At 40.3% G+C, this 25773-nt stretch overlaps 2 protein-coding genes across 8 annotated transcripts in view; one reads left to right on the forward strand and one right to left on the reverse strand.

Moving 5' to 3' along the window:
• MANBA (mannosidase beta) overlaps nt 1-13354 on the forward strand; it is a 54203-nt gene extending 40849 nt beyond the window's left edge. For all 6 annotated transcript variants that reach the window (XM_062492985.1, XM_062492988.1, XM_062492987.1 and 3 more), the window contains 5 exons: nt 319-483; nt 2196-2340; nt 8587-8729; nt 10477-10734; nt 12926-13354. In XM_062492985.1, the coding sequence (XP_062348969.1) occupies nt 319-483; nt 2196-2340; nt 8587-8729; nt 10477-10734; nt 12926-13150 (936 nt within the window). In that variant the 3' untranslated portion in view covers nt 13151-13354. The remainder of the gene's footprint in view (nt 1-318; nt 484-2195; nt 2341-8586; nt 8730-10476; nt 10735-12925) is intronic.
• A 4329-nt stretch (nt 13355-17683) lies between these two features.
• The window catches only part of NFKB1 (nuclear factor kappa B subunit 1), a 45501-nt gene continuing 37411 nt past the window's right edge, over nt 17684-25773 (reverse strand). For both annotated transcript variants that reach the window (XM_062492983.1, XM_062492982.1), the window contains exons 16-23: nt 25182-25383; nt 23377-23546; nt 22467-22569; nt 21541-21665; nt 20666-20732; nt 20173-20345; nt 19862-20039; nt 17684-18208 (exon numbers count right to left, since the gene is read on the reverse strand). In XM_062492983.1, the coding sequence (XP_062348967.1) occupies nt 18021-18208; nt 19862-20039; nt 20173-20345; nt 20666-20732; nt 21541-21665; nt 22467-22569; nt 23377-23546; nt 25182-25383 (1206 nt within the window). In that variant the 3' untranslated portion in view covers nt 17684-18020. The remainder of the gene's footprint in view (nt 18209-19861; nt 20040-20172; nt 20346-20665; nt 20733-21540; nt 21666-22466; nt 22570-23376; nt 23547-25181; nt 25384-25773) is intronic.

The following is a 25773-nucleotide window of genomic DNA, read 5'->3' on the forward strand; positions in this document are numbered from 1 at the left end:
GAATGCAAGCAAAACTCTGAGGTCCCTTGGCCATCCCAAACCTTAGGACAAAGAAGTTAAATGCCACTGAGCCAAAAGTTGCTCTTCTGAGTTCAACAGCAATGTGTATTTTTATTTATTTGTACAAGGAGTGTAAGCAAAGGGTGTTAGCGATTCAAATCCTTGCATGACTACATGAGGCACTATAGAAATATACTTCCAGTTTTAAGGTTTTGAATGATGTCAGTAGGCTGTAGTATATATCCTTTCCTCAATATCTTGGCTGTCATTAAATGTACTTTCTACTTTTTTATTCATTACATTTGTGTTTTTTAAAAGGTTTCCTCCCCTGAGGACTGGTCCTACACAAGCAATTTTTCTCTCCATCGGCAACACCATGAAGGTGGCAATATTCAGATGCTTCAAGAGATTGGGCGTCATTTCAAGCTTCCCCAGAGCCCAGATCCTGTAAAGAAGTTCAAAGACATGATTTACCTCACTCAGGTAACAGTGACATCTTCCATAGAAGTAGCTGTCAGTACTTGTTCCATTAAATTCTGTCTGCTGTTAGAACTGGACCTGGTCCCTTAGGGAGTGTTCTATCATACAAAAAGATTCCATACTGAGGAACTGGAGAGTCCAGTTAAATTTGGAGCTAGCTTGTTTCTCTTTTATTTTAAAGAGACTTCAATTTTCATGATAGAAGGGCTGGAATAATCAAGGAATTACTCAGAAACTGTCTGTCAGTATGTGCTGCCTTGGTACTTCTCCCCACCTGGGCTCATGTAGCTGGGGGAAGATGCAGGGATGTGCTGGGCTTCCTTGGTATCCAAGATTATTTCCAGTGCTGCATGTTACTCCCTGTTCTAGGGTGGGGATGTTTTGCTCTTCATGTGGCCCCTGTAGGCTCACTGCTTTGATTCTTGCCACATGGAACACATGAGCTTTGGAAGCAAGATTTTTTCCAAAGAATGTAATTCTCTATTAATTAGATTAGTGCAGTTTTTATTTTGTTATGGACTCAAAATACTGATATTTTAGAGAGTATATTTTGGGTTTTTTTCAAATGAGAAGGATATATTTTGCTCTTCATTCATAGTAGTTCTACATCATGGTTGCTGCTTTCTTTGTGATTTCTGTGAAACTTTTAAAAGATGCTAAGTAACTTTCTAATGCTACTAGGCAATTTGAAAGTGATGTTAATTTTTGTATTTCAAGAATTTCAGAAACTCTCTTGATGGAAATAACTGCACACTCACAAAGTTTCTAATGTTTGAGAGCTGCTGTCAGCAAGTTTTATATAAAAACAAAATAGCATGAGAATTTTTGGCACTCTTTGACAAGAGAACAAGGATAGATGATGCTGTGAAATTGAAACCAGGGATAAAGCTTGCACCATGAGGTCCTGACTCAAAAAAGCTGTGAGAGTTTCTGTAAGGCTAAGTCTGTCAAGGCTGTATTAACAGGTTAAACAATTTAATACCAAAATAAGGATAGCAAAAAGGATAAAGAAAGTAAACTTGCTTTAGTGGTTAACTAGAAGTATTATCTTTACCTTTTGGGCTGTCCTAAAGGCTTTTAACTTTATTTTAAGAATTTCTTTATATTTCCTCAGCCTAGTATTAAACTGTGTGAAGAGCATAGCAGTCTGTTTAGTATCCTTTGAGAACTTGGCCAATGAAAAATTCTGAAAACTGGTTTTTAGATGACATGGAGAAGGAGAAAAGGAGTGTGAGTGCAGCTGAAAAAAGGTTGCTTTTGTGATGCACAGTTTTGACTGTATAGTGAGAGTTTAAGTTCAGAGTGTAGGGGTTTAGACACCAAGGTGATGTATACTGAAGGTAATACAGCTTAACATAATTTTGTAACTCTGGAGGGGGTTATTTAAATTAATGGAAAATTGACAACTTATTTTAGATTTCATTATATTTTCCTTGTCTTTGATTTGCCTTTCAAAGACCATCTTCACTGAATGGAAGTAGCCCTATATGAGATTCTTGAAGGGTACTGCTTGCAAAGCTGTTGGGAGCTAATAGGAATAGATCTCCTTCCAGCAGAGATCCACTGCACTGCAGGTGGATACTCCTCAGGGCTCAAGTTTAAAGTTATGTTCTGTTGCTGTGAAGTCTGTGTTGTGAATCAATATATTCACACGTTTTGAACAGAAGTAAAATCCAGTATTCCAAAAATACTTTTTTATCTCTTTGTTGACCAAGGTGATGCAGGCTCAGTGTATAAAGACAGAAACTGAATTCTATCGTTTTAGTCAAAGTGAAATAATCAATGGAGAAGGACACACAATGGGAGCTCTGTACTGGCAACTCAATGACATTTGGCAGGCTCCTTCGTGGGCTTCCTTGGGTAAGTTTTATGACTGTCTGGTAAGAAGCACCTGCTACCAGTTGTGTTTTCCTCACTTGGAAGTATCAATAAGAAATATAACTCTGCTCTGTCTCTTCGGTAGCTTTGCAAACTTTGAATAGAATTCTGTCCCTCCTTTAGGAATGCTTTCCAGGTTAGGATTTATGATGTAGAAATTGAGCATCTAGATTTCTTCTGTTGTCAGCTGGGAGAGAGATGGTTATCTCCAAATGTGATTCATTGTGTCCTTAGCTGTCTCAGAACTGGGGTGAATTATCTTCTCCATGAGGAATTTGATTTTCATAGAACTTCTTAAGATCCCTCACCCAGTGTAGCTTATGAGAAGCTTTTTAAAGGAGATGACTGGCTGAGATGATGTCTAATTTGGTGTCAGATGAGGTGAATCACTCCTTGTGACTAAATTATTCTGCTAATAATCTTAGAACACAAAAATAACCAGACATATAAAGAGATAAGTCACTTAGGCAGTAAGTAGTAGAGGAGGAATGAGGAATGTGTGGCATGAGGGAAGTGGCTGTGTTTCATGTTCCAAACATTTTTGTCTAGAAGTCATTTTGAAATGGAGAAGCTGTGCTATGGCAGTTGTATAGATAAAGATTATCTTTAGTTATTTCTTACATATTTTGGTTTTAAAAATCTTTATTTAAGCATTTCACATGTGAAAAAATATGAGCAAACTAGAAAAAGCAAGACTGTCTGTGGACAGTCTTGATGTGTCCTTGGAACAAAATGCCATTTGGCCTGGGTTTGAGAAAAAATTAGCCCACACCATCCTCCATCCTCCCCGTTTGTTTTTTTGGTTTTTTTTTTTTTTTTTTTTAGTTAATCCAAGCAAAATAACTGCAACAACAAAGGAAAAACCAGTAGAAGAGGCTAATTTATTTAAATGTTAAGGCAGTGGTCCAGCTATGATGCTCTTCTTTCTCAACTTTCTAGACTTGTATTAGGAAACGGAATATCACAATGTTCATTCTTATTATTCTAGCAATGAGTGATGCTCTTAGGCTTTAAGTGCCTCAAGAGAAAAAGATGCTTGGAAAAGTGTCCCTTTGTAAAGACAAAGGGTGTATTGATAGATGTAATGGTCATGGAGACCATAAATGCCTTTTTGAGTACAGAGATGACATCACTGTAGAATATTTATCAAGTTCTTGAATTATTCATATGTTGTTGAAGTTGGTTTAGAAGAAAGCAGCTCAGCAGAGATACAGCTGTCCCTTTGTTTTGTTGTATTCCCTCAGTGAGATGAGGAAAGGTTTAATATTCATTTAATTAGGCAGTGTGGTAGAGGGATTTTGAAATGCTAATGGCTGAAATTATGCGAAACTTCTGAGAAATTAGTTTTATTTGCACTTCAAAAACAAGTTTCTGCATCTTCTTAGATGGCACAATAGTATCACCAATGAGTGCTTTTATTTAAATCTTTTACTTTGCAGAAAGTCATGGAGGAGTTTTAAATAATTTCCGGTACAAAACAGAAATGTTTCCACGTGGTGGGGAGGGAAGAAGATAACAAATGTCTCTCCTTTTAACTTTTACCTTTAAGATTGGGTTGAATGAAAGCACAGCACAGCACTTGCTCATAGTACTTCTGCCTTCAGCTCAGAAGTAAACAGCTTTTATCACAACTAGCTTCTGACTGTTAGCACCTAGGTGTGAAGCTGGCTGTGCCAATATTGCATGCTTTTAGCATCTCTGCAGTAAGTTTTGGTGGAGTGCTGTGTCACTCCCAGACAAATGTCACCTTGAGGTACCCAACTCAGTTGTCATGAGATTCCCCTGAACAGATAACTGGCTTTTATTGCAGGTTCAATATTTAGAGCCCCTGGTGAGCCTGGTGAGTACAGGCTGTTATGAGGAATAATTGGTCTGAATTCATGAGGCTGAGGTGAGGAAAGAGCTAGCAGCATGTTTCTCAGGTTGCATTTGATGGTGTGAAGGGATTAATTTAAAATCATTTCAGGGAGATCTGTTTATCTGCATTCCCACTATCAGTTTAGAAGGCTTTAGGGAAGAGTCAGAAAAAAGGGTACTGGGATCTCATTACAAACCTAATTTTAGTTTCCTGTTCTGAAGTTTAATGCCACAGAGGGTGCAAACCCCTTGTTATTGTCAGGAAAAATTGAGGAACTTGTATTTCTGTAAGAATTCGTTTAAATGTGGTGGGAGGAGGAGAAAACCACCCCAGGGCTATTTCAGATAACTTTTGACTGTTGCCTTTGGGCATGCATGTCTGTAGCACAGAAGTTTAAACCCAGAGATTTCTCATGGTAACTTCCTGACCTCCAGATTTTTTACATCCATTTTTGGGTGTGTGTGCATGGTGCATTTGATATGCAAGTTGCCTATTTTTAAATAAAGGAATGTAGCTCTGGTCCTGTGGAAATCAAGATGACAGAAGAACTGCAAAATACAAGCTTTTTAATTAGTTTCAGTTTTCCTTGCTGTCTGAAGTTAACTTTGACAAATGTATTATCAAGATCCGGTTGCTGGAAAAGCTGTCTTTGGAAAACACCTCCTGTGTGAAACTGCTAATGCAGTTGAGTTTTGATTCTTTAAAATGGCTCTAGATTTTTTGGGAGGGGAAATGCCAGTCTTAAAAGCTGATCTGAGTTAAGTGGACTAATGATGTTTCAAACATTACAAAACAATGGGTGTCAAAGTAGTAAAGTGGGTTTTGAAATGGTACAAACTTGTAAGTGTGTGGTTTTTTTGATTTTGTTTGTTGGCTGAAGGTTTTGTTTGCTTGGGTTTCCCTGTGGAATTTAATGCCATGTTCAGTCTGAGTGTGTCCTCTGCTGTAAAGGTTTTTTGAGGCTCTCTGCTACCTAGGTAGCAAACCTCCTCCCTTTCCCTCTGCAGTATGGCTGTATAATCCCGTTGGAAATCAAGGCACAGCACAGATTGAGAGAAGGACTTATTCAAAAAGAAACAGGATTTTATATTACACTAAGTAGCAGAAACTGCTCTACATCAATTGCATTATTTATTTCCATGTATAAGACAGTTGAAGCCTAGATTTTCATCATGTGAATTAAGCTCAGGAAAAAAATTGCAAGTCAACAGGCACTGGAACCTGAGATCAGGCTGAGTACCTTATCTGAGCTTGTGGTGGACCCTGCCTGGATTCTGCAGTGAGCAACATCTATTGCACTGGCAACTTTATTAATTGGCAATTGAAATTCCAGGAAGTCCTGTAGCAGTCCTGAGGGCTTTAGAAATTTCAACCCCTCCCAAACTCTCCCTGCCCATTTCTCATACAAGGCCCGTAGCTTTTGCTTGTTGGATCAACTACTGCCCCCCCCAGTTCACTCTCTTTCAGATAATCCATCCCCAGTCCAAATCTCCAGTCTTCTCAAGTTTAATGACTCAAGAGTAATTTGTTAGCACCCCCTGGTTTTGGTAGATATGTTCTTTAAACCACCAATGTTTTCTGTCAGGAAGTGTCTTTGGAATGCCAGAACATGCCTTTGTTCCTATCACCAGGGGATCAGACCCAGCCAGCACAGTTTTATGGAAGGCAGATCCTGCTTGACCAACCTGATCTCCTTCTGTGACAAGGTGATGCAGTTGGTGGATGAAGAAAGGCTGTGGTTGTTGTCTGCCTGGACTCTAGCAAAGCCTTAACGCCATTTCCCCACAACATTCTCCTGGAGAAACTGAGTGCTCATGATATGGATGGGTGCACTGTTCACCATGAAAACAAATTGGCTGGAGGGCCAGGCCGAGTGTGGTGGTAAACGGATTCACATCCAGCTGACAGTGGGTCACTGCTGGGTTTTCCCAAGGCTCAGTACTGGGGCCAACCCTGCTTAATGTCTTTAGCAAAGATCTGAACAAGGGGTTCAAGTGCACCCTCAGCCAGTTTGCAGTCAAAATAAGGTTGGGTGGGAGTGGCACTAAGGCTCTGCAGAAAGATCTGGGCAGGCTGGATTGATGGGCTGAGGCCATCAGTTTTGTGAGGTTCAACGAGGCCAAGTGCTGAGTCCTGCACTTGCTGCACAGCAGCCCCAGGCAGTGCTATGGGCTGGGGCAGAGTGGCTGGAAAGCTGCCCATTGGAAAAGGACCTAGAGATTCTGGTCAACAGTGGCTGAACATGAGCCAGCTGTGCCCAGGTGGCCAGGAAAGCCAATGGCATCCTGGCTTGTGTCTGTGGCCAGAAGGAGTAGAGAAGGGATTTGTCCCCCTGTACTCAGCACTTCTGAGGCTGCACCTCAAATTCTGTGTTCAGCTGTGGGCCCCTCACTACAAGAAGGACGTTGAGGTGCTGGAGCTTGTCCAGAGAAGGGCAATGGAGCAGGGGAAGGATCTGGAGCACAAGTCCTGTGAGAAGTGGCTGAGGGAGCTGGGAGTGTTTAGCCTGGAGAAAAAAAGGCAGGAGCACACAAACACACACACCCACACATTCCTTATCGATCTCTTCAACTACCTGAATGGACGTCATAGCAAGGTGGGGGTCAGCCCCTTTTCTCCATTAACAGGTTACAGGACAAGAAAAAATGGCATCAAGTTGTGCTTGGGCCAGTGGAAGTTTAAATTGGATCTTAGGAAAAAAAATTTTCACCAAAGATGTTGTCAAGTGTTGGAGTGGGCTGCCCAGGGAAGTGGTGGAATCACCATCCCTAGAGGTATTTACAAGATCTACACGTGTGGCATGGGAACTTAGGGACATAGTTTAATGGTGCACTTGCCAGGTGAACAGCTGAACTCAATCCTTGAGTTCAAATTCATAAATAATCCATAAATGGCTCTACAGTTCTATACTGAGAAGCACCAGTATACTGAGCATGTTCATCAGTTTACTGACTGTTTTGAAGAAATGCACCTGCCTCTCCTGAGGTTTTCCTCCAGTCTTATCCCTTTGGTTTGCTTCAGTGCAATTGATTTGAATGCCGGTGGTGTTTTTGCTGGCAACAGACTCATCTCATAGCACAGTTCAATCTTGTGTGGGTTTTCCAGGCTGATAGGAGCTTGTCTTGTTCTCCAAGCTAGCTGGTTGTGAACTTGCTGAGAACAAGGTGATGTGTAAGGTGCTAAGCTGGATCTAATGCACTTATTCTTCACAAAGTTCATTCATGTCTATGTGGAGTGCAGACAAAGCATGTTTACGTCCCCCTGGGAAAGCCACAACAACCCTTTAAAAATTACTCTGGATAAGTCTTTAATTATGAGATGTTTGAAAATGCTAAGAGCTTTGTAGAAACTAAGACAGTAATTACTAAGAGCATTACAAGAAAGACATCTCACTGAAAATATTTTTATATGTCATAAAGCCTACATCAGCTTTAAAGTTGCATATAATAAAGAGCCGGAAACAAGAATGAAACCAGTATCTAACTTTCCTTGTGAGATGGTGCAGTTGACTTGTTACTTCATTTTAGTGCCATTTCAATGACTGGATATTCGTTGAGCAAAGACAAACTTAAAATGCAGACAGTGGATGCAGCTTCTCTTTCAAAATGATTACATGGCAGTGTTGCAAAGCAAAAAAGCAAAATTGCTTTTATTGGAGAGGATGTAGAGTTTGATGGTTTTTCCAGTTTAATGGCTGACTTTCAAAGTATTAAAATAATGAGGTACAGCTTTCCATTAAAGAAGCAGTGTGAACTGTTTGTCACGTGTCTATCGTGAATACTAACTCCCATGGAGGAGGTATTGTCTCTAGATGTTGGCAAATTTGTTTTGCCAAGCTCAGAGTTGTCTTTGGTTTGGGAACTTATTTTTGTCTTTATTGCTATTGGTGTCCTCTGAGGAAGAACTGAAAGGAGGACTGAAAAAGGGGAAGAGAGCACTTTGTATAAGTACCTAGTCTTTTTTTATAGAAGTGTAGTTTGTGGCAATGCCAGTGTGTTTGTCTGGATTCTCAACAGCACAGATGGCTCCAGCTGCTTTGTTTATGTGTGGTATGCTGTGTCAGCCTTGTCACTTGTGTTTAAGGCTTCCTTTAACTGAATGGCAGTGTAGCAGTGATAGGATAGAGACATAGAAAAATGTAAGCTTTCAGGAAAGCTCAAAGCTTGACAGAACGTCAGATCTTTTCCAGGGCAGAGCCTTGCTTGTAGGGAAGCAAGAGTACCTTCAGTCATTCTTTACACTTGATAGAGGTGAAAAAGGGTAGAGGGGGATATTGCACTGCTGATAGCAGGACCAAAAAGCACATGGAGGGAATGTGTGACAAGGCAGTCTTGGATTCAGTTTCAATCCTTCTTTTTAACCATTTTTAGAGTATGGTGGTAAGTGGAAACTGCTCCATTATTTTGCCCAGAACTTCTTTGCACCACTGCTGCCTGTGGCCTATGAAGACAAAGGAATGTTGCACATTTATGGTGTCTCAGATCTTCATGAGGACCACAAGCTGACATTGAGGGTAAGTGATACCTACCTCACCACTCTTACGTGCCTCCTGCAAAAATGGGAGAAGCTGAAATGAACACATCTTTGTACAGGCCATGCTCAAACACCATGAGATGCAACTCTAGTGTCTAATCTTGGGGGTAACACTACTCTTTATTAGTGTATAGTGCTTCATAGAAGAAGGAATTGCTTTGCTTTTTGCCTGTAGGTATAAGGCTGAAATGAACTATTCTGTTGAAATCTTAAAGGGTTGGTGATTAAATAGAACAAAGCATGAAAAATGTACCTCACTACTTAACAAAACTGTTCCCTTGGTGTTAGAACTAGGTAACCTGATTAAATAGGGGGGTGAAAAAAGGGATTGTACCATTGCTTACCAGTACTCGAACTATAGGCTTTGGGAAAAAGGACTGGATTATTTTCTGAAATATGGACAGCACATCTTTAATTGGAAGGTCACCCGTGCATGTCACCATTTTGCAATTAACTGTTTTCTGATAATGCTGTAGAAAGCAATAGGATTTTTGATATCCAGTCTGATATTTGGACTGCTGTGTTTTCTTGTAGACAACAATCTTCCTTTTCCGCTTGTTACATTTTGTTGCTGTTAATCATATGACAGCTGGATCCCAGATGAATTTAGGGACTATTCTCCACTATGAGATACAACTCCTGACATGAAGTGTGTCCCATGTGAAAACAGTGTGAAGGATAGAAAAACAGACCTAGAGACCTGGAATAACTTACAAGTCACTACTAGTTCCAAAATAGTCATTTTGGAACTAGTAGTATGAGTATGTCAGCTCCTAGATCATTGCTCTGTCTGATGGGCTTCCATGAATTTTCAGACTTGTAAGGTTGCTTATATGGAATAATACATGGTACAGAAAACGGTTGCAATTTCTGGATAGTCAGTTCTTGGAGTAGGACTGCACTTAATGAATTTTTTCATTTCAGGTCTGAGTTACTCTAACAGACTTAAATTCAGATTTTTCTGATACCATCAGAGAAGTGCTGGCAGTAGGATAGTTCTGATGAATACTATATATTGCACTTCAAGAAGATTTGGAACTTAAATCTTGAAAGAAGTTAAGATCTGTTCCTGACTGCACACTCCTGTTAAAGCAAAACATAACTGAAACTTATGAAATAGAATGTTGTAATTCTCATTAAGTGCTTAATTTCCAAATTACGCCCTTTTTAAAAGGGTCTATTCATAATGCATGGTTGATGTCTGTGAATGTATTTTGCTGTGTTAATATGACCTTCATAATCCCTTTTAAAATGATGGAGCTTGCTTCTGTTTAAGAGTGATTATGCAGAAGCTCTGGCATACCCAGCTGGGTTACATCAGATAACGCTGAGCAATCTCAAGAAAATCCTTTGTTTGAGGTTTTTTTTTTTTAATCCAGGAAGGGAGGAAAAAGAATCAACAGATTAGTCACTCAATAATGCCATTTTCCAGCTCTCCCTTGGCAGGAATTGGCAATCTCCTCCTCTCAAGAAGTCTGGAGAAAGCAAAAAAAGTCTTGCAGATCAAGAGCAGCTCTGGACTGTTTGAAACAAACCTCTTGCTAGGTTTTTAGAATGATCTAATTTTTATGCTATATCTATTGTGTGGTTTCCTGCTAGGTGGAAATCAGATGGTGCTGTCAGAAAAACATCTACCGTAATGAGCAATCTGAAATCTAGGATGCTGCATTGTTTTCACAAATATAGCCTGTCTTCTAAGCTTTGTGCTCTCTCAATGTGTTTAATAGGTTGTCGTGCATGCCTGGAGCTCTTTGGAGCCTGTATGCACCCTTGCCAAAGAAGGTGTGACTGTCAAAGCCCAGAGTGCTGTCCCCATCTACAAGGAGCCCATCAGCAGCCTTCTGGAAAGATGCAGAAATTGTACCAGAAAAAGCTGTATTATTACTTTCTGTCTCATGGGAGAAGATGGGCTCCGGAGTCCTACAAACCACTACTTCCTTTCATCACTCAAGGATGCTGTGGGATTAGAAAAGACCCAGCTTAGTGTAAGCTTCAGTCATGCTAAATTACTGTATTTGGTTTTGCTAATCTTACTGTTTTGTTTGCCGGCCGTGCAGTGTCTGATTCCACTGAATGTTCTTACTCCTTAGTTGTTGCTATTCTGGCTTCCAGGTTGAGTTCAAAATCAGATTTTTTTTTTTTTTCTGGTGTCACTGTATGTGTATCCAAATTGGACTGGTGAGGTTTGTTTGCTTGTAGTTTTTTGTCAGGGCCTTGTTTTGTTTAAATTAACAAAGTCTCCCATTCATTTGTTTAGATTGTTTTCCACCTTGCAACATTGCTCCTTTCTTTCTCTTTGTCCCTAGACTACAAATAGCATCACGACAAGTGTTCTGACTTGCAGACAGAATTATGTATCAGGATTAGGTGATCCTACTTCAGTTGAGTGTGGAGTGCATTATTGTCAGCTGTATTTCCTCTGGAAGTGCTCGTGTTCTCAGATCAGTGTAACATTGCTAACATACAGTATTGCATATTCCTTTCCTCCTCCTTCAAATCCCTGCCCTCTAGTAAGGGTTCTGATTTGCAGAACAATGATGATTTCTTAATAACTGGCAAGTGTGTCAGTCTCCTAAACAGACACAAAAAGCATCAGTGTTATATAACACTGTTATTTAGTCGATTTGCTGCTTTTTCCTAGATTTCTTCTGCTCCTAGCAAGCTTGCTGTATATATAGAGAGTATGCATGCCCTGTGTGTGTACACACACGTTTTGTTAAGCCTCACTTCTTAGCATATACATCTTATTGGAAAATTCTTAATCATCAGATGGGCAGGATGGGGACCTTTGTGTTCTCACATTTGGCTTTCAAACTGCAGCTTTGCTCTTTAGTGCTAAACTAAACAAGGGGGGGGAATAGAGGTCTAATCTCTTTGAATCTGGACCAGCATAATTACTTTAGAAAAAGAAAATGGGCCAGGTTTTCCTTTCTTATCTCTGTCACCACAGCATAGCCTGCCTCTGGAATATACAGAGAAAAGAAATCAGCCTGTCTGAAATTTTTTTTCATCTGGTGGTACAATCTGGAGTCTGAGTCATGCTGTGAGGTGCTTTTTTGTTTGTTTTGGTTTAGGGATGATATCATCAATAAGAAAAGCTCTACAACTGGAGCATTTTTGGAAAATTTCATTCCTTTATCTTGTAACTGTGTTGTCTTTGCAATACTAACTAATAAGGATAGCTGGCAAGGATAAATGAAAAGTGGTCATTTTAAGAAATGCAGCTGTGATTAATAAAATGACTGTTTAGCAAGAGGCTGGTAGGTTTATACTTAGTTACTAATAAACTAACTAGACTTTCAGATACATTGCTAATCCAAGAGTTACTGTTTGTAACATTGCTATTAAAAAGCATCAAAAGAATAAGTATTTCTTCAGGAAAAAAAATGTGTAGAGGATGTGTGCTTTTTCTCAAAAATGAACAGTGTTGCTTTTCTTGTAGCGGGAGCGCAATGTCTGCACCGACTAATTTTTCCTCTTTTTATAGATGATTAATTGGTATTTGAAAGTTATGTAGCTTTATCTTTCATTTTGGTGTATGGAGAGTGCTGCATGAAAATGCATCTTGGTTGGGATTTTAAGTCTGTCTGAGATTTAAGTACTGATGGAATGTAATATAAAGCATTATACCTTGACCTGATATTTTATAATGATTTTTAAAATATTTTACTATAAGGTCTTCCCTGCTATGGTGCATTAAGATGAGATGATTTTCTGTCTTACTGGGATTTTTACCATCTTTTGCTGTTGTGTATTTCTATTATGTATGTAATTGAAATGCAAGCTCTTTTAGTAGATGTGAATTGGTAAGTTGAGTGAAGTGTTGGTGAAAGGACAAATCTCTTTCACTGCAGTAAGTATGGGATACCAGTACTATACAGAAGCCAGCTAGACTATGTATTATTCATTTGTTCAGTTATTCTCATAAGAAAACAGCAAAGTGATAACACTAATTGGCATTTTTTTTCACAATCTGTAGTATTCTGTAGGAAAGCTCTAGCAACATTTGCAATTTTTGCATGATTCTTACATATGAAGAATACTAATTTTGATCAAATGTAGTTGCTTAGCCTGTTTTGCTGACATGCAGGTCTTTCCCAGTTTGGGTGCTTGGGGTCTTCCTTAACACGTTTTGTTTTTTTTTTTTTAATAAGAGTTTTTTTATTTCTTTTTCAGGCCTCGGTATCCCAACAAGATGATACTTATATTTTTGTTCTTCAGACCACTGCAATTGCGCCTTTTGTTACTCTGGATGTAGGGAGTATAAAAGGCAGATTTAGTGATAATGGTTTCCTCATGACTGAAAAGAAGAAAGTGGTTGTGTTTTATCCTTGGGAACCTACCAGTGTTGAAGAACTAGAAAGTTCACTAATCGTGACCTCTCTGCTGGATGTTGTCTGAGAATACTTCATTTCCTTCTAGATAAAGAGTGAAACAGGAGGAGAAAAAAAATTAGAAGAATTTGACTGAAGTTGAAGTGACCTACGCTTTGAGCTGGCTAAAGAACATACTGTCTGTTCCTGCCATGTGAATTTTAACTGCTGGTTCAATGTAAAGATACCAACAGCAAAGCTTGCATATAATATATGTGGTGTATTGAAAGCACATCCATATTTTTTTTTCTAGTTTCACTATGCTATAAGTGGAAATTCATTTTAGGATAACAGCAAGGCATGCTGGGGGCATACCAAGGGTGAAGGACAGGGAGTGAAGCTGGGACTACCTCCATGGGCAGGTCACTAAACATTTGGCTTGTCTGTCAGACATGGTTTGAAATGTAGCTGGGATCTTGCTGGGGTTCCACAAGGATATTCTGTCCCCCCAAGCAAATAATCATTTTCTTGCAAAGCAGAATCAGCTCCACAGTAGAGTGGGGTTTGAGCGAGCTCTGCTGCTGATGTCCATCTGTAAAATCTGTAAAATCTGCACGTGGGTGATACCTGCTGGTGGTGTGGGGGGTTTGGAGCATGTGTGGGGGGAGCAGCTGTGTCTTCCATTGGAGAGCTCAGACTGGGAGTGGATTTCAGTTGTGACTGCAGTTTTAATGGGTAGAGAGATGAGCATGTTGACTGATACTTTGGTGTTAACCAAAACTGACATACTCCTGAACAAGAGGAAGAACTTAGAGATGAAAGGGGAATAATAAATGAGAGTTTATTATACATGCTTTATTGGGTTACCAAAACAACTAACTGCAGTTGCATTTGGTTCAAAACTAGTCCTAGTTAAAAGAAGACATAGAAACAATCAAAATATGGATGTGTATGTGCCAATGTTTATAGATTTTGTAAAATAAATAGGGAAAATGACAGTTATGAGTAAAACTTAACAAATGGAGGCATTGACAAAGGAAATTTAAAAGTTATTCTGAGAAGCATCATGGGCCAACAATACCAGAAAAATTCTTCAGATTTTTTTGTGTCCTGGAATCAAAGCAGCAGTAAAGTCAATATAAGGTAAGAATGAAAAAAATGTGGAAAAAATACGATTAATATGTACTGCTGAAGTGTATTAGGAAGAGGGCAAGTCTGTTGATGTCTTTCTCATACATTGATGGAAAAACATCTCATCCAGCAACATCTGGATAGAATTTCAAAATGACACCTGATAGTGTTAAATAAATAAAACTTTGGAGGAATCACTTGTATAAGACAATCAAGAAGCCTGTCTGGAGGTCAGTGATATTTGTTCATCTCAGCATATGCATGGAGTTTGAGATATGCAGAAAAGAGCTTTTGGATTGCTAGAAGCAAAACCCATTCATTCATTTGGTTAACTGTGACCTCGTCTAGCCTGTCACAATTTTTAGGCAGAAGTAATGAAAGAAATGATGTGGTACATGATTAATAAGTGATGAAATGGCTATGCAAATGAAGTCTACCAGCACAGTTATACATAAGAGCATTCTATTATTTATTGCCCTGTTGCTTTCTGCAATTACTAGATTGACATAGCAAGGTTTGGGCAATTTTTAAAATTACTGCTGTTTTTGAACGTCAGGAGCTCCCTAAGGAGTAGGTCCATTCTTTTTCACAGAAAATCTTTTAATTCAGCACTAGGTGCCATTATGAAAGATTAGCAATTGCTTAAGCCAAATGCTTCAACTCAAAACAGAATTTAAAGGGGAAGGTTGACTGCTATTATTGTTTTAATATCCTTGATTTGCTCTTTTGGCTTCTTGGTGTTGTAGTAGGTGTATATTTATAGAAGCTGTTCTCTCGCCATGCAGCAGTGTCTGTAAGGTGTGCTTTGGTTAACCATTTCCCCTTGGTACTTTCTCAGTGGCATTCTGTGCTATACTTGGTTACATTGCTCTGCCTTTGTCTCAGATCAGGGCAGAGATAGTAAGGCAGCACTCCTACCCCAGGCTCCTATCGACACATCCATCTTGCCAGCTGAGTGTTTTTACAGCTACAGCAGCACCTGTATTGGCAGTTCTGTCTGGTGGGGGTTTGGCAGCAGGAGCATTTAGTAAGTCTTAATGGTGCTTGTCCTCAGTGTCATTACATTATTTTTTGGTGGCAGCAGTAGAGGGGACTGGCCTTGTCAGTGTTCTTCCAGGGTGCTGCCTTGCAATGATGTCTTGTTAAGCACCAGTGAGTTTGTTCACTCCCAGGCCCATCAGGGCTGTTCTCCACTGATGGCAAAAGCAGCAGCCAGACTGCCCCACAGCCACAATACCCTTACAAAACAGAACTTGAGAGCAGGTTTGTGAAGAACACTGTATGGTGTTGGCTAATCTGTTGTCCTAAAACCATTCTCTGTCTGAGATTTGGCTGTGAGCACATTCTGGGCTTGCAGAGGCCATTTTGAGCTTTAGAGGGCACTTGTTGGTTCATACTTTCTGTCACACAAGGTGACTTATTTTGCTCCAGTTTACTGGAGCGTGTCCTTGGAAGCTTTTTCACATTCTGCATCTTCTTCAGGAAGGAAGCATGCAAATATATCCAAAAATTGCTCTCTTAAGTAAGTGTTCACAGTTCTCTGTCAGTCTTTCTTGTTACCTGCTGTTTGCATACCTTGTGGTCTAGACAAATTTTCTCCCTTAGAGGCACGTCTTTCTTCAGTACTTTTACTTCTATTAGTTCCATTTTGTTTTTGGAGATGTGTAGCAGAGACCATTTCAGTGACTTGAAGCAGTGTCAGGAACAGAGAAATGGGCCAATAAGTTTCTTGTCCTTGGTACAGGAGAGCTGGGTTTTGAAGCTTCCAAGACGGCCTTTTTATTGTCAGAATCACTGTTTTCTTTCTTACTTTCTTAGGGAACCAAGAACTCATGGTTTGAAATTTTTAGGACATGTTTCAATCTAAGAGTTGTGTTTACATAACTTTGCTTTCCAGTTAGATGTTACAAGGTGGCAAAACAAAAGCACCAAACTAATTTAATTAATGTGGAAAACAAAAACTTAGATGAAAAAAGGCCATCTCTGTAGGAAGTAGAGTCAGTCAATAGAGACCTCTAAGTACCTGAGCTGGTGCTCTTCTGTACTGTGCATATAGCAAGGGTGACTGGATGGTTGAAAAATCTTACAGCAGTTAAGTTTAAATGAGGCCATGGAAAACCTCTGAAGCCTTGTAGAAACCTCAGCAAAAATCTCTGCCACTCTCCTGAGTTGTGGTGGAAATTCTGTGGAAGCAGAAGGTGTGTTTTACTTGAACAGCAGCTCTCCTAGTGCTCAAAAAGCTCTTCTACTCCTGGAATATGAGAACCTTTGCCTCTTTCTATTAGAGCTGGAATACAAAGAGAACACTGGAGAGGAACATTAATTGAACAAAAATCTATATGCCTTAGACACTGCCTAGATGAGGGTTATACATACAAGAACTGAAAGAATGGCACTTCTACTATTACTCATCTTCTCTGGAAGTGATTAACATTCTCAGTAAGTCAGATGGATTATAAAATTAATTCAACAAGTTCTTTCATTACACATATTTTAATTCATTACAGCAACTACCACTCTAAATGTAACCGTTCTCAAGGTTTGTCTTGATTTATTTTCTCAGGAGTGACACCCAGGTTACTGAAGACCGAGCTGAGCCAAGAACTACCCTCCATCTTTGTACCACAGAAATTAGCAAAAAGTAAGTGACAATGGTAAAATGCCTCTCTTGCCTTTTTCACCATGAACTCTGATGCCTGTTCTGTTTACTTGGGCCAACATCAATAACAAGACACTCACCATCTCAGAACTGATGTCACAAGAAGAAACACTGCTTATGAGCACAGGTACTGCAGGAGATTCTAGACAGCCCAAAGGAGAGCTGTCCCCATCTGAGATTTGCTGAGACACTAAGTAGTTGGTTTCAGTGTAAATGATTCTTGGCTGCCATAATGCTGAGAACTAAAACAAGGCAGAGGCTTTAAACTCAAAGCACGGCTGTCGGTAGTAGCTGATGGTCCACTTTCCCTCCCTAAAAGATACTTTAGCTTTAAGACAAGTGCCTTTCAACCTTTCATTTATTTTAGTGCTTGGAAATCAGCATGATCTTGCATCAGTGTATAAAACTGAGGTACTAGATCGTCAGTACCTCTACTTGAAAAGTAATGTAAAAATCACAGCAGGTGCAGACAGGAGAATTAATTTTGGGGTTTTATTATAAAAGTAAAATAAAAATAAGCATTTAGAAAGCACATTTCCAAAAGGAACAGATATTAAAAAACTATTTACAAGTAGGAAAATGCCAAACTTGAAAAAAATTTTGAATAAGAGGCACCAAAGTTATGTTTAAATACATTATTTAAAATATACAGCATTATTTTAGGATTCTCTTTTTTCTCTTAAGTTGTCACTGTTGTGATTAAAGTAATGATTTTTCTTTGACAGCTATTTTTATAAGCTGTTTACCTGCAACTGTGCTGCAAAAATTATGAAGAGAGCAGCTAGAAACTACATCCTCTTTCTCATGTGCTTAACCTGTTTAGTAAGTTTGTATTATGCATTAACAACTTCTTTTGCATGTGTAAAAGAAAGTCACAGACCAGGAAAGCTCAGTCAGTATTCCATAGAGTCCAGAGTCCTGTGTATTAATGCAGCAGAGGAGCCCTGGTTACTGTAAATGGCTTGTAAATGAACACAATTAAAGGTACTTGAGGAAGGGAAGCAGTGGCTAGGAGTCACATGCTGCAGTTGCCATTTGTTCAGGTTCAGGTGGGAGTCTTCCAGTGCACTTTTGATTGTGAGTTCTCTTCCCTCGGGCCAGAATGACACTGATGTCATTTGAAATGTCCCGTTTGTTCCTGTAACTGCATATTGCTAATTGAAGATCACTAGTCAGCTATGTAATTGCTTCGCCCTGAACTTTCCTGTCCATAGCCCACGGCCATCTTGCCAAGTGTTAGTGAGGACTTGCTGTTCAGAGAGTCTGAGTAAGTGAAACTCAGCTTGCGGAAGGAGGTCTCCACACCACTGTCACATGTACTTTCAGTGTCTTGAAATCTGCTATTATCGAGCTCTCCTGAGGGACAGAGAAAAGGAAAACATCATGATTTGTGTGACTTGAGCAAGGCTGCTTTAAGAAAAACCTAAAGAATACAAACCAACAGGGTTATGCTCTTCTATAGGAAAACAACTTTTAACGTGAGGTATTATAATAGGAAAAACTGTGCTGAGTGTTTCCAGGCCACCGTAGCATGTGATCTGATGTACTGCTGGCAGAGATCAGCTTGCAGTTGGAGCGTGGATGGGATGAGAAGCCTGGTGATCTGCTGCCATTAATGCTGTCACTGCACTCGGGCCAGGACTCTGCCCAGCTGTGGTGGTCACATAGCAAAAGGTTCTCTAGTTCTCAGAGTCACATTCTGTACACTTGCACAGCTCCAAGGATTAGGCTTTTAATTCATGTTTTTTCAACTTACAGATTTCTTTTTGAGACAAACACTTGAAGAGCTTTCATCTAGTACGTCACCCTGAAATAGGAACAAGTCAGTAGCATCTATCACCTGTACAGGATCCACAGGAGTGCCTGACTGCAAGAGCTCAAACTGAAGGTAGAATGTGGGATTGGTGTGACTAAAACAATGGTGTTATCTTAAGAGTTCAGTCTTGTTTTTCTAAACTAACATCTTCAAATAAATGATGCCCTCCATTCATCCCTCTTTTACACTTCAAGATGAATCTAAAGAGGCAATATGTGTACAAGTGCATTTTTAGGTGGGTGTGAAGGTTTATTCCATGACTGACCGAACAGTTTTCTATAGAGAATAAACTGGCAATATTAGACTGGAAAGGACTGACTGTGGTGTTTCTTTTTTCTTACCAGACATACCTACAATATTTTTACACAGGGTGTAAGTTTCCACATTAGGCTACAGCCAGCACTACTGGCGTTTGTACAGGGGAAAAAAAAAAAAAAAAAAGGTTTTTGTTATTAAACACGGCCAGGCAGTGACAGAACAGGCTTGATGTCATACTTCTCACAACCTCTCTTTTTCTCTTAGTAGAGTTCCTTGGCCAAAACCACTGTAGGACCTCAATCACTGAAGATGCTCAGAATTCAACTGTACATAATAACATGGGCAACCTCATGTCATGTTCCACTGGCTCTGCTCTGAGCAGGTAGTTGGCCAGCAGGACTGCTTGAGGTCCTGTGTAACTTAAGCCAGCCCCATTTTCTTTGCCTACAGAACACTAGGCCACTTTGGAGTGCTACACATTGTGGAAGGAGAAATTTAACGAAGACTGAAGTCTTGCCGAGAAGTTTAGGAGCCCAAAACACTTCTGTCTATACAGCTATGAGGGGGGAAAAAAACTCAAAAGCTAATGGCACTTTTACACACCTTGGAGATAATTTCCTGTACTGCCAGTACATCCAAGGCATTACCATTAGCAAATGGCAGGTGTCTGGTTTCAGCAAAGGGCAACAGTATAATGAATACTGTGATGCAGGCATGCTGATTCAAGTGGTCCATTTTTCCTCTCTTTCCTATGTCTAACAGATATCTGTCATGAGAGGGACACACTGCAGTAGAATATTTCTGAAACCAGTAAGCAGGTAAAGCAGTGTGTGCAAGAAGGTGTGCAATCATCAGCAGTCCTAGATAGACTGGGGAGGGAGAACTGAAAAAAAATGTCTTAAATAAAGCTCTTCATATTTTGCTGTCAATTTTACCTGTCTCTCCATTTGCAAAGGTGAGTGGTGATGATGATGGAAGAGCTTTTGCTGTACTGTCCTCCAGGGCAGATGGTCTGCGTGAGATGGACAGTGCTTCTTGAATTATTTCTATGGCTTCTGTATGATCCATCTGTCTCAAAGCTGTGATCAGCTCTTGAACTGTACCACCAGAAACCTGAAAGAACAGACATCAGATGCTCAGCACCATCCAGGCTGGCTAAAACTGCAGGGCTGCACTATCTCACTCTATGGGAGGACAAGGTTCTGCACATGCTGAATGTTCTTAATAACCTGTTACAGCACATTACCTCATAGTTATCCAGCAGAGTTTTCGATGGGGAAGGGCTCAACCTGAAGGCATTATTAAGTATTCCAAGACCCAGTTTTTGTGCTAGGGTGGACCAGTTTTTGGTTGGATCAGGCAATTCCAATAGTTTGTAAAGCTGCATCTTGGAATTCTCATTCAGCTCTCTCAAATGTCCTGGGGAACAGAGAAATAAGTTAGTTTAGTATTTATACAAATCATGCATCAGTTCATTTTTAAGCAGAAACAAAGCCAAACTGAAGACTATTTGAGAGTCCAGTCCCTGCATTTGCAAATGTATTGCTGCAATACTGCAAGAGTACTCCTTGTCCTTGAGACCTCCTAAGGGAATCATGCTCATTCTTTGTGCAAGGGGGTGGGAGGGCACCTCTTCTCTCACCAGTTCAGTTACAAGCTCTTGCAGGGCAATGTCTCTGCCACGGCAATTTCAGTACTCAGTTATTAGAGGGATATTGTCAAGTCTTTATAGATGTTACCTTGTGTGAGTAAGTCCTCCAAAACCTCTGCTGACTCATAGGGTTTGCCATTTAATATATCATACACCTAAGAGAATACATTAAAGTCAGTATTTAGCAGAAATCTGGTTAGTGTCCATTAAGTTTCAGCAGTGTTGTATAAAGTTCCATTTGTAAATCAGCATTTTTTTTTTCCTCTCCCAGGCTCAGTATGACTGAGGATACTGTATAAAACCTGTGCTAAACTTAAAGGTGAAATCTTGAGAAATTAATCCCTATTTTAAGCGGTGTCATCTGGCAACTATTTTCAAGACACACAGGAAGTCTTGGCAGTAAATAAATGGCAGTAGCAGAGACTAAGCAAGGAGCTGCTGCCTGTCTGCAACTAGTCATTTAAAGCAAAGCCTGGGTTAGATTTTCAGCTAAGGCTGGTATCACTCTCCAGCTCCAGATGACGAGAGATGCTGACTGCTTATCCTTTATACTCACACCAAGCCAAATCCATAATCATCACCTTAATCACTGTTTGGGTAGAATAGAGGAGTGCATTTTCCCACCCCACACAGGCTGCAATTCTGAAAAACACCCAGCAAAGAAACCCACTGGAAAATGGGCCTTCAAACACAAGCTGCCCACCCAGATAAATACTGTAGTACAGCTACTTGAAGAACTGCCTGGTCATTTCTGCTCAGCAGCATTAGTCATATCAGTGGAGCCTTCTTCCTGTGTTGTGTCATCAGGGGAGTTTTATGGCTGAATTAACTTAATATTTGATGGCAAATTAGTTGAATTAATTGAAATAATTGTGGATGCAGTGAAAGGAGCTGGCTGAGAGAGCTGAACTGTCATTTATAATTAGAAAAACAAAAAACTAAAAGAAAAAACAGACCACAGACCTCACAGTTGGCCGCCATATCCAGTGGTGTTGTTCCAGGCACAATCCCTTCATCATCATCTTCACCATCTTTCACATCATCTAGATCAAACAATGGCTCGAAGTTCTCAATGTGAGGATTTGCACCTGAAAAACAAGTGTGTGTGTGTGGGGGGGATAAAGGGCTTCAAGTAGCTCTTTTTACCAATTACATTTAAATGCTGTCACATCTCTGTATAATGCTACTCGCCATTATAAAGAGGGAAAAAAAATAACAAGCAGAGTGTTAGGGCCCAAAGAAAGAGCTCTGGTTGTATCCACTGCCTTCCAGTCCCATCCTGCCTCATACAGCACAACATACATGTGATGAAGGGACAGTGTGGTGCTGCTTTTTAGAGTGTCACACAAAGTGGGGGTGCTTTTAAAAGACCGAGCAGACAGCCTCAGCAATGGGAGGCTTGGGTTTCTGTTTCAAAGGAGAAAAATCAGGCTTAAATACAATTGACAAAATGTTCCAATAAATACACACAACCTTATTCTTCCAAAGTGACAGCAAATAGGAGACCCTAAGATGCTTCAGTGAGAGGTGGTTTTTTTTGGCTTTTTGTTTCTAAAGCAGTCCAACAATTATCCCAGATACATAAAAAGGTCTAGAGTTCTCCACTTCTTCAGCTATAAAAGCCACAAAAGATAGTAAAAAAACTTCTAAAGTCCTCGAGATTTTTTTGACCAACATAATTTGCCTTTCTAGCCATTAGATGGTGCTGAAGAGTGCTTAGAATAGCACCTCAGAGCAGGACTTTCTGAGGAAATTCAGACCTTGCTTTTAACATCTGACTTCCTCCACCAATTAAACAATTTCACTGGCACATTCTTTTCTGCTTGAAGCTTTCCAACTTGAATTGTCACTGTGAAAGAAAAATCTTCAGCAAAGATCTATTTCCATACCTGCTGCTTTGAGAACTGCTGCCAATTTTGTTGAGCCCCTTCCAGCTGCTATGTGAAGTGGAGTTGTCCCATCATATGTAGTGCTGTCCACATCTGCATCACCCTATGTTTTTATTGAATGGCAAAAAAGAAAAATCTGTACAATGCAGAGGCTCATGTCAACATAAACACTGCTACTGTGCAAGTAAGCACCATTCCCTGCCTGGTTGCATAAAAACTCTTAATTGCTGCCTGAAAAGAAGGAATTATAAAATAACTACAACAGTTTGCATGCATATAGTTGGTAGTGTGCTCCCGTGTTAGAGCAGGAGGCACAGTGTATATTTCCAAATAGGTCAGGTAGATAAAAGTCACTTTGCATCCCCTGTAAACGTTCTGCCATCACATTGCCCGTGGCCTTTGAGTCTTGAGTGGTGTGGGCAAAATCCTGCCCTCCTGCTGCTCATCAGAAGAGCAGCCAGGCTGGTGGCACGTCCATGCATGAACACGGAGGAAAGCTACACAGCCAGCTGGGGGGTGTAGAATTAAGGATACCAGCATCAAGGTATTAGGATGAGACAAATATTTATAGATTACACAACTACATCTCTGTGCACATCTCCATACATGTTCTCCTTCACACAGAAGGGATGAACTTGTTCATGGTCACTTCAGTGCCTGCCAGGATTACTCAGTGTAAATTATACATGGCATGTGCAGTCAGGTTAGGGTCACCAACTCTAAATTCCTCCACTTGGGCAAAAGCTTCACCAGCAATGCTGAACAAAACAGTAACGTTACCAGTAACTTTGCCATTATACTAGTTCAAGTACTCCCCCCTTACTTCTATTTTTCTGAAGCACTCAAGGATTGTCAACAGCTTTTAAATACGTCATTGAAAAGACCTGGAAAAAATAAATTCTGCCCTTACCTCAAGCAAAAGGCAGCCTGCCAAGGGGATGTTCTCTTGTTCAACAGCCAAATGCAATGCAGTTCGTCCAGACTTTTGTTCCTGAGCATTGATGTTGACTCCAGAAGCAATCAGATGTTTGAGGCAGGACATGCTATTTGCCATCACCACCATATGAATTGCATTGAGACCTACACAAAACAAAACCCATCCATTATCTGCATTAATATTTGTAAAATTCAGAAATATCGGAGTAATGAATTTCAAAGTGAGAAAATTGTAAAATGAGTTACAGTCACTGTAGTTACCTGAGCAGAAGTAACATTTTGCCTGCTGATACACTAAAAGGTGATAGAATCAGAATTGTTTAGGTTGGAAAGGACCTCAATAGTCATCTAGTTCCACCTCAGTCCTGCCTTGGACAGGGACATCTTCCATCAGATCAAGCTGCTCAAAGACCTATCCAACCTGGCCTTGAACCTACTTTCAGGAATGAGGCATCCGCAACTTGTATGGGCAGCCTGTTCCAGTGCCTCATCATCCTCACAGTGATGCATTTCTGTCTTATATCTAATTTAAACCCACCCTCTGTCAGTTTAAAGTCCATTCACCCTTGTCCTATCCCTAGATGTCCTTGTAAAACACCTCTCTCCAGTTTTCCTGTAGGCCCCCTTTAGGTATTGGAAGTTGCTGTAAGGTCTCCTTGGAGCCTTTTCTCCTCCAGGCTGAACAGTCCCAGCTCTCCAGGCTATCTGCAGGGGAGATGTTAGAGCCCTGTGAGCATCTTCATGCCCTCCTCTGGCCCTGCCCCAACAAGCCCATGTCCTTCTTGTTTATGTTGGGGGCCACAGACCCTAAAGGAGTACTCCAGGTGGAGGCTCAGGACGAAGTTAATGGTTCTAATAAGTATGTTCTTTGTGCATAAATTGGAACTTGGAGAGTCAAAACCATGCAAGAAAAAAAATCAGATTACAAGGTAAAACAGAAGGCAGGAACTAGAGAGCTCACCTAGAGCATCTTTTTGCCTCAATAGAATAGCCTTTGAAAGAAAAGCTGCATCTTGGTACTAAACAAGTAGGTACTCCACACTGGCCCCATCTGCTACTGAACATGTCTTCTAGAAAATAGTCTGGAGAGTAACTGGTATATTTTAGTACCATCCTTCTGTAATACCACAGTGACCTGACACCTCAAGAATACCTGCACCAGAAAGATAATAATAAAGCCTTTTATTTAAAAACCAACCAACCAAAACTCAACCAAAAAATCCTATCTCTAAAGAACTGAACACAGTTTTTTCAATCCATAATGACAATTTTAGGTGAGACATTTTACAAAGTCATATGTGCGCTGAAAAATGGGAGAACTGTCTCTGTGGTTATTTTCCAGGCTCTAATTCTGTATGGTCCCCAGATAAGAAATTCTGTACTAGTCCAGAAACTTTTTCTGTAAGGGGATTTCATTCACTAGACAGGAGGACAGTTTCTTCTGGGGGTATTTTTTTTAAAAAACCAAAGGTGGTATAAGGAGCAAGACAAACACAGCGCTTGAGGTCCTGTGAGATTTAAGAAAATGTACAGTGACAAAAATTCTAATCCATACTGTGTCACGTGACCATTACCAATCTTTCTGTTCTGTAAAACCAGAAAACTGACACACCTGCGTTCTCTCATTTGTGCCTGCAGGCATATAAAAACCAAGGACAGCATATGCAAAATTGGGAAAGATGTTATTTTCAGGGTCTGTGTAGCAACACGGTGTTGGCAGGAATTGTGGTGTGTTTGTCTAGTAGGAAAGTGTAAAATACAGCCATTATCTTTCAATACCTTCACCATTGGGGAGGTTGACCATCGGAGATACCTTCTCATGCCTGAGGAGTAGACTCAAAATCTTGTCATCTCCTTCAGTAGCAGCTAAATGTAAGACAGAATTGCCGTGGCGATCCAGAAGGCTAACATCTGCTCCAGCCTTCAGCAAGTCTTCCACCACCCTTGCCTGCTTTGTGATTACTGCCAGGTGCAGGGGGGTCTGCAAGTGACAGAAGCAAGCCATGAGAAGATAAGCAACAGCTACATCACTTGAACAGAAATCTCTGAAACCCATAAAGGCTCCTAGGCTGAGAAGACTGTACACATATGCAAGCTTTCAGTTTGTTGGTTTTGGAGTGATGTAACTTCTTTTCTACTGAATACTACAAAGAGGGTTTCTACTTACTGGAAATAAAAGCTGCCTTGCCAGTGTCAGTAGTTGGACTTTGGGAGGAACAAAGATGTTTTCTACTCTGTAAGCCAGGGCACTGACCTGGCTATTTGAGCATTAGAGTGCAAGGGGCTTGGGAAATGAGATAATCCCTGTGCCCCCCACACACTGCAACCCTGCTTCCACAGCTGCCCCATCACCAAGCTCATGCCACAGTGG

This window comes from Cinclus cinclus, chromosome 5, assembly GCF_963662255.1.
Source record: "Cinclus cinclus chromosome 5, bCinCin1.1, whole genome shotgun sequence".
Lineage (NCBI taxonomy): Eukaryota > Metazoa > Chordata > Aves > Passeriformes > Cinclidae > Cinclus > Cinclus cinclus.